A 13,449-nucleotide genomic window follows, 5' to 3' on the forward strand; every position below is an offset into this window, starting at 1 on the left:
TTCCCCACTGAATAGCTTTCCTCATTAGCACCAGTTCTAGAGTATATTTTAGAGATTCCTTACAAATGAACCATGGACTACTATTTTTTTTTTTTTTAACAAATTTTGATAGCTAAGTTGGGTGTTCTTTTTATTAAACCAACACTATTTTTCAAGCAAATTACTTATGTAGTTTTGTAATAATTCTCAGTGTCTGTCATAATGAGGACAATTATAGCCTTTTTACATATTATTCAAAGAAATTTCTAGTTTGGAATCTAATTTGTGTGTGTGTGTGTGCATAGGTTACAGAAGTGATCTTTTTGTGTTTATTAGAATTGCAATCTGGATGGCTGCTGTTTGGTCAAAATCTATAAAAGATTAATTTCTAAGCTTCATACAGTTGCAGAACAAACAAGTTAGTTTTTCAGGAACCAGAATTTGTCAGTACAAATGGGAATAAAAAAACAAGTAAATTGTTTTCAGTTATAGGAGAAATCCCACATGTAGTTTATAATAAAAACAGAGTGGTAGAAATTATTAGACTTGATTACTTCTAGAAATGAGACAGCAGAAAGAATTGCTAGTTATTTCTGAAACTGGAAAATCAGGTATCACCTAAGTTATCCATATTGAGTGAAAATACTCTTATACGGTACTTGCTATTTTCACATGTATGTAGGTTGCACAAGTGTTTCAATATTTGGTTTCCCATTTGCAGGCAAATTAAAGATCAGAATAAGAAGGTAGCAAATCTAAAGCACAAAGAACAGGTGGAGAAGAAAAAGAGTGCACAAATGTTGGAAGAAGCAAGGAGGCGGGAAGACAATCTTAATGACAGCTCCCAGCAACTGCAGGTAACATGTTATCACGTACGTAACACAAGGTCATCTGAACTTGACTGTTTTGCTTTGCTTGTTTTCTTGCTTTAAAACTTACTCTTAATGAAGGATCGTTTCATACTTAAAGATGTAGCTTTACCCTCATAATATTCTAAGCTTCTGAAAAGAGTGAATCATTTGGTTTTGACACTTTAACCTCTCTCTCTCCCCCTTTCTCTCTCTCTCCCCCTCCCGCCCTCTCTCTGAAAGTATAAATAGGACTTCACTGTAGTCAGTCAGTTCTTAGTTCAGTCAATGACCAGCATAAAATGAGAACAGTCAAAAAAGTAAAACTGTGAGTCTAAAATAGAAGTAGTAGTAGTAGCAGTAGTAACACTACAATTCTAAATCTAAAACTGCTGCTTCTGGTCAAGGGACAAGCATAAATGTCCTTGTTCGTAGCATTTTCATTTCATTTTATTTATGGTCCCAGACCAATAAAACACAAATACAAAATCTAAAATGCAGAAACACCAATAAAACATAACACAAAAATTGAATTACAGGAAAAAAACAAACCTGAAACAATTAATGAGATAATTGGCAACCTTTATAGCAAGAAAATCCTTTACCATCTGTCAGCTGATGTTTCTTTTCTTTCAGTCAACAAGCAACAACAATCCAGATATGTCAATTCCCACCTAAATTTGGAAGCAGTATAGCAAAACCTAGCAACATCCAGAAAGATGGAGTCTAACCGGTCAGAGAAAAGAATTTGTAAATCAAAGAGATCAGTGTACCCCAGATATTTTACTATATGAATATAAATAAAACAGGCTCTAAGAACTCTATAAAAAGTGCAATATAGAAAAACATGGACAGTGGATTTTATAGCTCCTATGTCACATTGGCAGCACTGAGCAGCATTTTCTATTATCTGCCGTCTGAAACAGCCAATAGCAAAATATTGAACTGAGCTAATAGTGGAGCCCTTCTCAGTTTGGAAACAGAGATAACATTTAAATATCTTGCAAGCCTAAACAAGGGAAATTGGCTGCTGGGATATTGAGAGGCACACAAACTTCAGTAAATATTCTCTTACTAGTTCTGTAAGTATCTTTCTAGGTTTCCTGACACTCCTTCATTTTACACTTATTCAGTGTACATTTACTCCCATTCACAGAGCCACTGGTCATCAGTGACTCATCACAGAATATCTACAGGTAGTATATATTGTGGTAAGGATATTCAGAACTGAGTTTACATGTAATAGATGTTGTGTTCCCATCAAATCTCAGTCTGTGTCTAACAGGTCCATGGCAAGAATGGTGGATCTGACTGCTACCTCAGCAAGTAATAGTTTATAGTAGTTCAAAATAGTTTGCTCTATATCTAGGCTTACTTCTGAATGGCTCACTGCAAATTTAATAAGATATTAGGCAAAAATTCCATACCTTTGGCCAAAAACCTAATTTAGGAGAATAATGAAATTAAGTTATAACCTAGGCATATGACTGATTCTCAAAAAATAATTTATTGGTAACTGATTGTTTTGTGATATAAACAGTTGTCACCTGGATTTAATTTAATTTTTCCAGATGACTTATTGAATAGTAGTGTAGGTATTTTTGAGTGGGTAATTCTGAATGTATAATATGTAGAATTTATTTAAACATCAAATTAAATGTTAATCTGATTATACTATAATATTAATGGCCACTACTTGACCGTGATACAGAATTATCGGTGTTCTGTAGATTTCATATTTTTGAAAGTGGAAATTAACTGGATTAATTTGATTTACAAAAATATTTGCTTCTTACCATAAATGCAAAGTACATAGAAATCCATTATATAGCTATGACTTTTTTATTCCTCAAATGCTTCTACATAACTATGCAGATGTGTTGTACTAGACAAACAATTCTTTGCAGAACTGAAGATAACCACTGAAGATTCTGAATGTGACAGTCTGGATTCTGATACAACCTAGACGACCTAATGAGTATTTTGCCTGTCTGTGTTCTTAGAACAAACAGCATACTGTAATTTTCTAGGACTGTCTTTTAGAGACTGACTATAATTCTAACTCTAAGGCTTTTAGCAACATTGTAAGAATTTAGTCAACAAAGCTGCAGAAGGCATAAAAGTACAGTATTCTTGACGCCATACTAGTTGCTCCATGAAGATCATTTGATGGTCATCTTTAGAGTATCCTAAATATGAACACTTTTCATGTGTTAGATCCATATTGCGTTCTGCTCTTGTCTTTTCCAATACACATCCATTAGTAGTAACTAGGAAATGAATGAATCTTTCCATTTCAGTTTCACTTTTTCATTGTATTCTAGCTATTTTCTTACTAGTTTCCAATTAAAAAAGAAACATACATACATACATACATACATACATACATGCATTTCTTCTAATGCTTGTATTTTTATATTCAATTTTGTGTTAATATGTATGTTTTTGCCAGCTATTTTCTCAAATGTAATGCAATTTTATAATTTGGTGTTAAGAAAATTCGGAAACTGATACAAAGTTTTAGTTTGCAAAATGGTCAGGAAATGCACATTTGAGAGGTTCTCATTAAAATATATACCTAACAAACTTTTCCCACTACCATACAACTAACATCAAGACTTTGCACTCCACTCTTCGCCATACAGTGTTTCCCTATCTTAATACTGCTTTTTGAGTGTGTATATTTCTCAGAACTAGCAATATCATTCTTATAGACATAGGTATCTTTCACTCAGAAAAGCCTAGCAGGCCATTTCTGATATAAATACCATTCAGGGTAATTATGATGTCATGCATTATTCACTGTGCTTATAGAATTGTCCTGTCATTTAGTTGACAGTTTTAAGTTGAGCCCAAAGCACTTTGTATATGATCATTTTATTATAACAACAAGGAAAGGCAGCTGTTTCTTGTTTACAAGTTCAGAAGCAGAAAATGATCTAACATTTGCTATAATGCATTTCAAGTTTTCAGAATTGATTAAACATCTCTAGTTGGTTATATTTTCAGACATTACATGAATATTTAATGTACTATTTTGATCTGTAAACACGTGTTTCATCATGAGAAGATTATGTTCCTAGTCATAAAGTACAGAATGTTTCAGATACAACTTATCTGATTCCTTTGCCTTCAGCTTTTCATCTGATTTTTCAAGTAGATCCTTTATCTTTATATGGAGGGGGGTTGGTCTTTGAGAGGTCTCAGTATCATTCTTCATTTAGAAAAAAGGACCGTTTTTCTTAAGTCACTACAAGTCATGCTTCTTCTGATTTCTTGCTTTTGAACTGTCAGGTTGAGAGTACCTGCAAAGGAAGTGTAAATGCTTGCTGTTTATCTACATCTTCTACTAACCTTTACTGCATGTGAAAATGTGCTTTTGCACAGAAAACAATCTTTCCATCTCTAGCTGTCTTAACACTAATAGCACTGCTATTGCTCATCTTAATTTGCTAACGTTTGTCTTGGCTGTGAATTTACTCCAGCTCTTTCTTCACTTTACATCTGTGATTTTCTTCTGTATGGATACTTAACTTTGTGGAATTCCATTGCTGGAAACTCCTTTGTAGGTGACCTCGCACTTGACTGATTTGCTCTAGAAGCTACTTCATCTGGTGTCCTATCATTTTCCAGGATAGTTTGCGTAAGAAGGATGATCGAATTGAGGAGCTAGAAGAAGCGCTGAGAGAGAGTGTACAAATAACTGCAGAACGGGAAATGGTATTAGCTCAAGAAGAATCAGCCAGGACACAAGCTGAAAAACAGGTCTGCATGCTTACGGTCACTGGTATTGATATTACAGATTAACTTGGGTAACACAAATAAAGGAAATATATAAAACAATATAATATATGATTAACTTTTTCCCCCCATATGTACATTTTAGGCCTGTTTACAACCTAGAAATAGGTCTTCTCAGTGATGCCATCACATTTCGCCGCATAAGAAGCAGACAAAATTAACTTTGTTCTAAACATATGTTAATGGATTGTCCTTGAGCACTGTTAGACTACGGCGCCTATTATAAATGGCTAACAGTATGGTCTTCATTTAGAGATATTGTCCAAAATATCTGAGACCTGCCAGATTGCCTGCTCCTGAACTAAACCAAGTAAAGAATGTTTAAGACTGTAAGGTAGAGATAATGAACCAAATAAAATAAACTAAGTGAAAAAAGTGGCAGGTACAGCTAGCATGACAAATGAAGCCCTGGGGAATATGAACACACACACACACACACACAGCATCAGGCAGTTGTTTCAAAAAGAGAGAATCTGAACCTTTTCTCTTGGCTGTGGTAAAGACTGAAACCATAGTAGACTCAAGAACACAGTAGGTCCTAAGAATGGTTATGAGATCAGATCCCTTTCATAAATACCTTGTTTCAATATTTTTTTCAAGAACCATAGCTATCAACTATCAGGCGGAAAGTTTTTAAAATATCTCAAGAAAGGGAATTTTTTCCACATATAAATGGAATGTTGTGCTCAGAGAAGCAAAGAAGTTTTTTGCTTTAATCTTGACCACCATCCACAAAATGAATCTGTAATCCAAAGAGGATAAGGTCAGCAATTTCCCTAACTAGCAGCTGTGTCTTGTGCCAGCTGAAGCTTTCAGGTCATCTTTGAAAGTAGCCCCATTAGGTACCTCTTTGTGTAGCCAAAGGCTTTTCTGGCCATGGCTTCTACCTGCTGTTCCAGCAGGAGTTGTACATCCAAGAAATCCCCAGATTACCCACTGGCACTTTCTGGAGAAGTTCAACCCCATCAAGAACAATCAATGGAACTTCCATAGAACCAGAGCTTTTCTATGCTAATTATGGCTGTCTTGCTTGAATTCAAGTACAATCTGTTTTATTCCATCTAGTCCCTCACAGCTTCCAAGCACTGGGTCAGGACTTCCTGTGCATTGCCTTTTTGGCCTGGAAACAAGATGTAACGCCAGGTATCATCAGCATGTTGATGTTACTGAAGCTTATTGATGTTAATGAAGCCAAACCAACCTCTCCCAGTAGTTTCATGTAGATGTTAAATAAGATAAAGGAGAATGAACACCCCACAGTGAAGTACCCAAGGATTTGACCTTTCCTTCCCCAATAATACCAATTGGACATGTTCTCTCAAGGAGTGGGATCACTACAAAACAGTGTTTCCAGTCCCCAGTCCTCACAGACAATTCAGAACAATACCATAGTAATTTGTATTGAATGCTGCTGAGAGTTCTGTCAAGATGAGGAAAGGTACACTACCTCCTTCCAAATACTATTGCAGATCATCCACAAGAGTGACTAATGTGGGTAGTCCCATATCTAGGCCTGAACCCCGACTGAAAGTGTTCCAAAGTGTCTCATCCAGAATCCTATGTAGTTGCAGCCAACAAATTTACCAAGAAATGTAGAGTTGGAGACTGGCCAACAGATGGCAGGTTGAATTTTTAAGGAGGGAGTGCACCACTGTCTTCCTTAAGGCTGGTGGCACTACTCCTTCCCCTAGTGTCTCATTTACCACTTTCTGGATCCACGCCATTGTATCTTCTCTGGCCACTCATATTACACTAGAGGGACAAGGGTCTAATTAAGTGGCTGAGCATGTTCCACAGAGGACTCTGTGAAGTATCCCTGTCAACTTATGACATCTTGCCTATCTGGCATTCAGGATAGAGTGAATATGAGCAATTTTGTCTTTCTAGTGCTTGGCAAACTAATCATGAAAACCAGCAGGAGGGTCCTCTGAGATCTCAGAGCCCAGCAGGGTCAGCCTAAACAGTGCTGTCAGACAGCACTCCAAAGATGCAATCAGCACAGAGAAGTATTGATGCTTTGCCACTGTTACCACCACAGTGTAGGCCCAAACTTTGGTTCACACCTTTGTCCAGTCATTGCTACTTCTTGTCTTTTGTCAGCTTCACTCCAGGTGTCTCCTTAAGAATTTCATGTCCCTGAGCCTGCATCAGGACCCTTATCAAAACTTAACAAGCACTCTGCTCATCTCTGTGTTTCAGAATTCTACCAGGGTCCCTGCAGAGTTTCCCTCGCTGGGAAACTCCCCAAATGCCTACTGGAAACAAGTTGGATCCATAAGGCGTCTGGAGTGGACCACCTAATGGGTTCTTCCCCATATAGATGTTGGTGGTGACTGTGAGTTCCAAGGTTACCAGATAAGAAACTGATGTAAATGTCTTCCATCTTTAGATCACAAACCAACTGCTCCATGGTGAATGTGATGTCTGGTTTGAGGTGCCTTATATGAGTTGTATGTTATGATTTGGGACAAGCCTTTGGTTGTCATGGCAGCCATGAACTCCCAGGCACCCCATGACCTCACTTCTAAGGCAGGAAGATTGAACGCCCCCAGCACAAACAGTTGGGGATAGTTGGGGGCTGATAGTCGGGGAGTCGACTATCAGCCTAGCAAACACCTCTGCTCTTGAGTTGAAATCTCCTCCTCCCCCAGCTGGGCAAATTTTAGATGGGCATCCTCTCCATCCTCAGAGACATGCCAGGTCTGCCCATTCCCCACACCAGTAATGAAGGAGCAAAGTGTTATGGACCTGGAATTCATGAGAACCAATCCCAGTCCAAGGCTTCCAGTAGTCCACAACCTGGAGTATGAGGTGCTGGACAATGGGAAAGGAATCATACTTCCTCGTCCTCCTGCCCTGTAATGGCCTCCCCACCCCCTCTCCCTCCCTCTCTCTCTCTCTCTCTCTCATACGGGGAGGAATATTCACCCAAACCAGTTATTTTAGTGCTAGCCCCTTGTTTTACCCACCCAAGCTCTTTCCAGCCAGCCAGAGGCTGAAGTTATTCCTTCAATATAATCTATTCAAATTCCCACCCCACAAAAGACAGCCAGTGCAGCTCTTTTCATTCAAGAATTAGCCAGTCCATTGAATAATGGAGATCTCTCTGCCACTTCCTACTTTTCTGTCCAACGCACTTTCCCATACGTACTCACATATAACTTAATCTCAAAATTCTCATCAATCCATACATTTTTCCCTTGCCCTCTCCATATTCTTTTCCAACATGCCACTCAAAATCATTCATTCCTCTTCTTCCTTTTCCTTATTTTACCTTCCAGATCTCTCCCTTATTCCAACCACTATTATTCATCCACTGCTCTACATATTTCTACTCCCAGTAACTGACATCAGTTTTCTCCAATATTCTCCCTTCTCTCCTTCTTTCTGCCTCTGCAGTCCTTCCATTCCATTTTCCAGTTCTCTGCTCATACCTCCATCCATTTTCACATATACAGATCTGGCACTGGCTCTTCTTCCCAGCTCTTCTTCCTTGCTGCTGTTTGTGTAGCTCTGCTAGACTGTATTCCTCCATTCCCTGTCGCTGGCAGTGATTGCAGTCTAGAGCCAGCTGCCCACCACATGCCACAGACAGAGTAACAAGCTAAGTCACAATCATCTTCAGCAAACATCTTCAAATTATTAAATTATGACATGACAATTATTGATATCCAGGAAGTGGTTTCTGAAGCCCTAACTGAGAAGCCTGAGTCATAGTTGTATACTTCCCTACAATGGCCAAAAAAAAAACAAAACACTTTCATTGCAACATTCCATGAAAATTTTATGAATTTGGAATTCAAATCAAAATTTCCTTTCTTAAAAAAAAAGGAGCCAGAATATAATTCAGTTTACTAATAACATTAGAGAGTATTGACAATATTGTTTTTAAACAAAATAATAAAGGTCCAGAAATAGATGGCTTCCTGTAAATAGATATGAAGAATTTAAAGCAATGCTCACTTTCCATTTGGTAATTTACTAATTTATTTAGAGACAGGCATCTCTAACTTAGGGCGACCATACAAAATTCTACTTTTATAAAAAATTTGGAAACACAAACAGCAGATCAAGCTGGATTCAGGAAAAAATATATAGCAGGTACTTTTATGAGAGTTCTTAAAGGAATTTACTGTTGTCTTATTTGACAATATGAAAATGACTTAGCATTGTTATTTTTAATTCAGATATAGAAGACTGAATTTTGGTAATAAACATATAAATAATCAACCAATTAATTAGACTTAAAATGAATAGATTTTTACAGAGGCATAAAATATGGTGTGTGTCTCCCCTTACTTTTTTTTTTTTTTTTTTTTTGGCCTGAAATTTTTATTCTGAACAATAGGAATACTAAATATATAAGAGAATAATGTGCAACATGAAATAGACATGTATTGATGGTGTGGCATAATGTTCCTAGGGTTAGCTATATAAATTACCACTCTGATATAATCAGGTCTTTTTATGTATCCTTATTATCAAGCTTGAAAAGTACTTTTTATATCTATATCTGTCTGTCTAATTATTAAGAATTTTGATTATAGTAGTAAAATCTAATACAAACTAAATTTAAAGAAAAAAAATAGAAGAAATAAAAAGTGTAAGGAAAAAGAAAGAAAAAGAGAAGGAAAAAAGTGAGAATACAATAAAGAGAAAAGAAATACATAAATAAGTGACTTCCAACCTTCATCACAAGTATAAAGAAATCAAAAGTAACTCTTCACCCTCTGTAAAGTTACAAACATTTATCTCTTCATCCCATATCCCATTTCTTAAACAATTCCATAAAATGTCCTCTTTTCAGTTCTGGTGTCAGCAGAAAGTCCGTAAAGGGTTGCCAGAAGTAATAGCATATTTTATTTTAACCTTGATCAAAAAAACCAACTTTATCTTCCTTCCTTTTATTTCTAACAGTCTTAATCTTTAGTTCATTCAAGGACTAAAGGTCCCATGTTTCAGGATTTAATTTCTCTTCATGTCTTCTTTGTCCCATCACACAGAGTTCTTCAAGGCTTTAACAAGCCTCTTTTGTAAATGCAGTAGGAAAAAATTATTCAGGTCACTCTCTTGGTTTGTCATTTATATTTCCTTTTCAAATTTTAAAACCTCAGACAGTTTCTTTTGTAGACCCAGTGAAACATCCTTTTCTAAATAATTCTCCCGGCCTGACAGCTGTAAATCCACTTTCGATACCATCTCTATCTTGTCAGATAAAATTGGTTCTACATCTGACATTTTTTCAATAACATCTTTTGGACATAGAAGCAGGTATCATTACTGACATTGTTGATATTGTGGCTGCTATTTTCTGATTCCATTCTTCAGAAGTCTCCTTCAGTATTTTTACTGTCATAACCATCTTGCAGACCTGTATATCTTTCCTTTACCTAAAATCTTTAGTCCCCAATAGTGTCCAGTTTTTGAAATCATGAAATTATTTATCTATGTTGTGTCTTGTAAAAACCAAAGCAGGATCTATTTCCCACGAGAAGCTTTTTGTATTTTATAATTAATTCCAAAATCTTATTTGAAATGTTTCAATATTTCAATTTTCTATGGACCCTTTTTTTTTTTTTTTTATCTGCGCTCAGTCATTGCTGACCCTGCAGTGACTGCTTGGACGAGTCCTTGCAGTTTTCAAGGCAACTGTTTTTCGGAAGTGGTTTGCCAGAGCCTCCTTCCTAGGGCAGAGCCCAGCTGGCGAGCGCAGGAGGCGGGGTTTCCGTTGCTTCGCGCCCTTTTTGGGCATGCGCGGTTTTTCGCGCTTACTGGCAACTGCTCCCAACTCCTTTTTTGCAAGGCGCCGCCAGCATTTTTCCTCCCACCGGAGTGAGAGTCCCCATTTATCTACTCACGTAAGTTTTCGAACTGTTGGGTTGACAGGAACTGGGAAGGAAACAGGAGCTCACCCTGTTTAACGCGAAGGCTGGACTCGAACCGCTGAAGCGTCGACCATTTCTGGCCAGCAACTTTCAGCGTCATTAAGCCGCTGCGCCACCGCGTCCCCCTATGGACCCTTAGTCCATTTATAACTTTCTGAGATCAAAATTTTATTTAGCTTTTTGCTGTTTATTTCTGATTCTTTAAATTGTTAAGCTTATAATTAAAGTTTTCTTTAGTTCAGGATTAAAGGCAGACTCACCTGGTGTTTTCAAACGTGCCGTTCTGAAGATCTGTAATAGCTTAGAAGTGGTTAATGAACAATTTCCGAAAGTAATTAGAAAGTGAGGATTGCGAACTTAGTGTTCTTTAAAAGTCTCCACCGTGATTGTGAGCAAGATGGCTAATCCCATCGTCTCCCAGTGTTCAAAGCCATGGAAAACCAGTGTCCTGCGGTCTGCTGGTGGGGGGCAGCCATCCAGAGCACATGTGGGTGATCTCCCGTCTTCTCCCTATCCAGAGGGGTTCCAAGGAACCCATCTGCTCACCAGTTCCTTGGTCTTTGCCACTGTTGTTGGCTCCATTTTCGCAGAGCCATCTTCAGTTCGCCATACCTCTCCCAGAAGCCCCTGAATAGCACTTTCTTTACACGTTATTATTTGTCAGCTGTACCTTATTTGTTTTTCCTTTTTTCATGTGAGAATTTTAGCTATAGAGGACTAGAAAAGAGACAAAATAATATTTCTGAATGCTGATGTGGGTTCAATTTTAGAGGCCTTTCCTGTAAATATAGCCCTAAGAGATGAGCTCATCTTCTGTCCTTTCCTGGAAAAATGGAGGCCCTACCTGCAGAAGGCTGTAGCAAATCCACAACTCTTCAGCTTTCTTATCTCTACTGTAATCTTCTTTTAAAAGCTCTTGATAACACATTCAAATTGATGTGGATGATAATATATCAGCTGCAATATTTTTCATGAGTTTTGCATCAAAGTCTAGTTTTTGTGTTTAAGACTCTTCTAACAACTTTACTAGGAGTAAGCCATAATGTAAGATTAATGGTTTAAAAAATTCGGCTTCAAACCCAACTTCAGTATTTTATTCTTCAGTGTTTGAATCCTGTTGATCTTTCCATCATAGCTCTATGTTTTGTTCATAGATTTTTTAAAATTATCTTCTTAGATAACTCTGTCCTGAGATTTTTTTAACCGAAGTATTCCCATAGATTAATCTGTTACATATGCTTTCTCCCATCCTGTATCACTATCCACAATGTATTATAAGGCTGAGTAAACTCAAACAATGTTATCAAATTATCATTGATATGTAAATTAATCATCTGTCAGGGAAATAAATTTTGATGCTAAAACAGAGTCAAAATTGGCTCACACACAGGTGTGAGCAATAAAAAGCTTAGGCATAGCTAACCCAAACTGATTGGCTATAAGTAGTATAAAAGAGAGCTTAGCAAGTTTTTGCTCTCTCTCTCTCTGCTATGACTACGTTGCTGTTGAATTGTATCTGCTATTGAGTTCTTTGCCTGATGTAAGTCACTCTACTGTTATTTGTAAATAGACTACACATGAAGAAAAACTATGGACCGTCTGTGTTTGCTAAACTAGTGATCAGTATTAGGAGAAGACAAACTGCTTTACCCTGCTCAACATCATCTGATGCAGGAGAAGAGTCTACTGGCTCAGACATGGGTGAATTCTCTGGAAGAGCACACAGTGAAGAACAGGAAGTGAACAGAGGCTTCCAGCATCATTTTTTGAGAGAGGTGTTCCAGCAAATTAGGCAACCGGTGGCTGTGGCTGTGTTTAGGGTTGGGAACACTGGTGCAGGGACGTTGTGTTCTGCAGCTGCTGTAAGTCCTGCTGAAAATTCTGATGATTGGAAGAGGCCCTGTGTCATTGTGGAAGAGCTCCCAGGTTATCATCTCTTGGTAGATCTGGGTGCTGCTCCAGGTTTTATCAGGGATTTGCATTTTGGATGAGAGATGAGGAGCTATGGTGGATGGCCCCCTGGAGTGAGAGAATAGACAGAGCCCTAAATATATGGTCCAGTAAGAGAGGGGTAAGGGATACCATATTGGGCTTAGTGAGTTGGTAGAATAGTAGGACATGAGAACAAGAGGATGGAATAGAGTGGGGAGATACTAATGGGTCAGTATGAGCAGCCCATCTTACGTAGAAAGAGTGGATAGAAAGATTTGGAGGAGGATTTCTTCAGTTTCAGTTCTTGTGACTGGAAAATTTTCCAAGTTTCTCCTCATGAACTAGACTTTCCCAAGTGAGGAGAGAGCAAAATGAGGTAGTAGTGGCAAGTTCCTTTCCTTCTCCTTCTCTTCATAGGAAAATATGCTGCTGCTTTATACCAGATGAGATTGTTTTATCCATCTAACCTAGTGATATGTTTTATTCTTAACTGGCCACAAAGCGAATTCCATCTTACAGAGTTGTAGTCCTCTACCCCAAGCCCAAAATAGGACAGTATTTGCGCATCCTCAAGCTCTTGCATCTTCAAACTGTTCTGAATTCTGATGGAAAATAAATGAAACCACCTCAAAAATTCCAAATTTTTGGAAGCTCATCATTCTTCCTTTATAAGAACAATATGAGGACATTGTAATTGACCATGTTGAAAAATAGCAAAACAGAATAAATAATCCTTGAGAAATATCTTCTATACTATGTGCAACTAGCTTTCTAGAGCAGGATTTTTCTTGGAATATTGTGATGACATATTTTGTTCCTTGCTGCTTTTTTAACTTACATTAATAAGTTGCATTAGCTCTCCAAATCAAGTTTTACTTTGAAGAGCTAATGCAAATTAAGAATAGAAAATCTTTTGAAGCTTTTCGATAGGCTCTCAGCTTACCAACTTACCCATAAATCCAGCTCTCAACTTCATATCCAGCTTCTAACTTTGCAAATCATTT

At 37.6% G+C, this 13,449-nt stretch overlaps 1 protein-coding gene across 5 annotated transcripts in view; it reads left to right on the forward strand.

Annotated features, from left to right (window-relative positions):
- ERC1 (ELKS/RAB6-interacting/CAST family member 1) overlaps positions 1–13,449 on the forward strand; it is a 163,660-nt gene that overhangs the window by 69,813 nt on the left and 80,398 nt on the right. For all 5 annotated transcript variants that reach the window (XM_088141236.1, XM_088141238.1, XM_088141237.1 and 2 more), the window contains 2 exons: positions 701–836; positions 4,461–4,592. In XM_088141236.1, coding sequence (XP_087997362.1) covers positions 701–836; positions 4,461–4,592 — 268 coding nt within the window. The remainder of the gene's footprint in view (positions 1–700; positions 837–4,460; positions 4,593–13,449) is intronic.

The sequence above is a fragment of the Python bivittatus genome, unplaced genomic scaffold (genome assembly GCF_059951505.1).
Source record: "Python bivittatus isolate LINGU-HERP-01145 unplaced genomic scaffold, Pbiv_v1 ctg000330_np1212, whole genome shotgun sequence".
NCBI lineage: Eukaryota > Metazoa > Chordata > Lepidosauria > Squamata > Pythonidae > Python > Python bivittatus.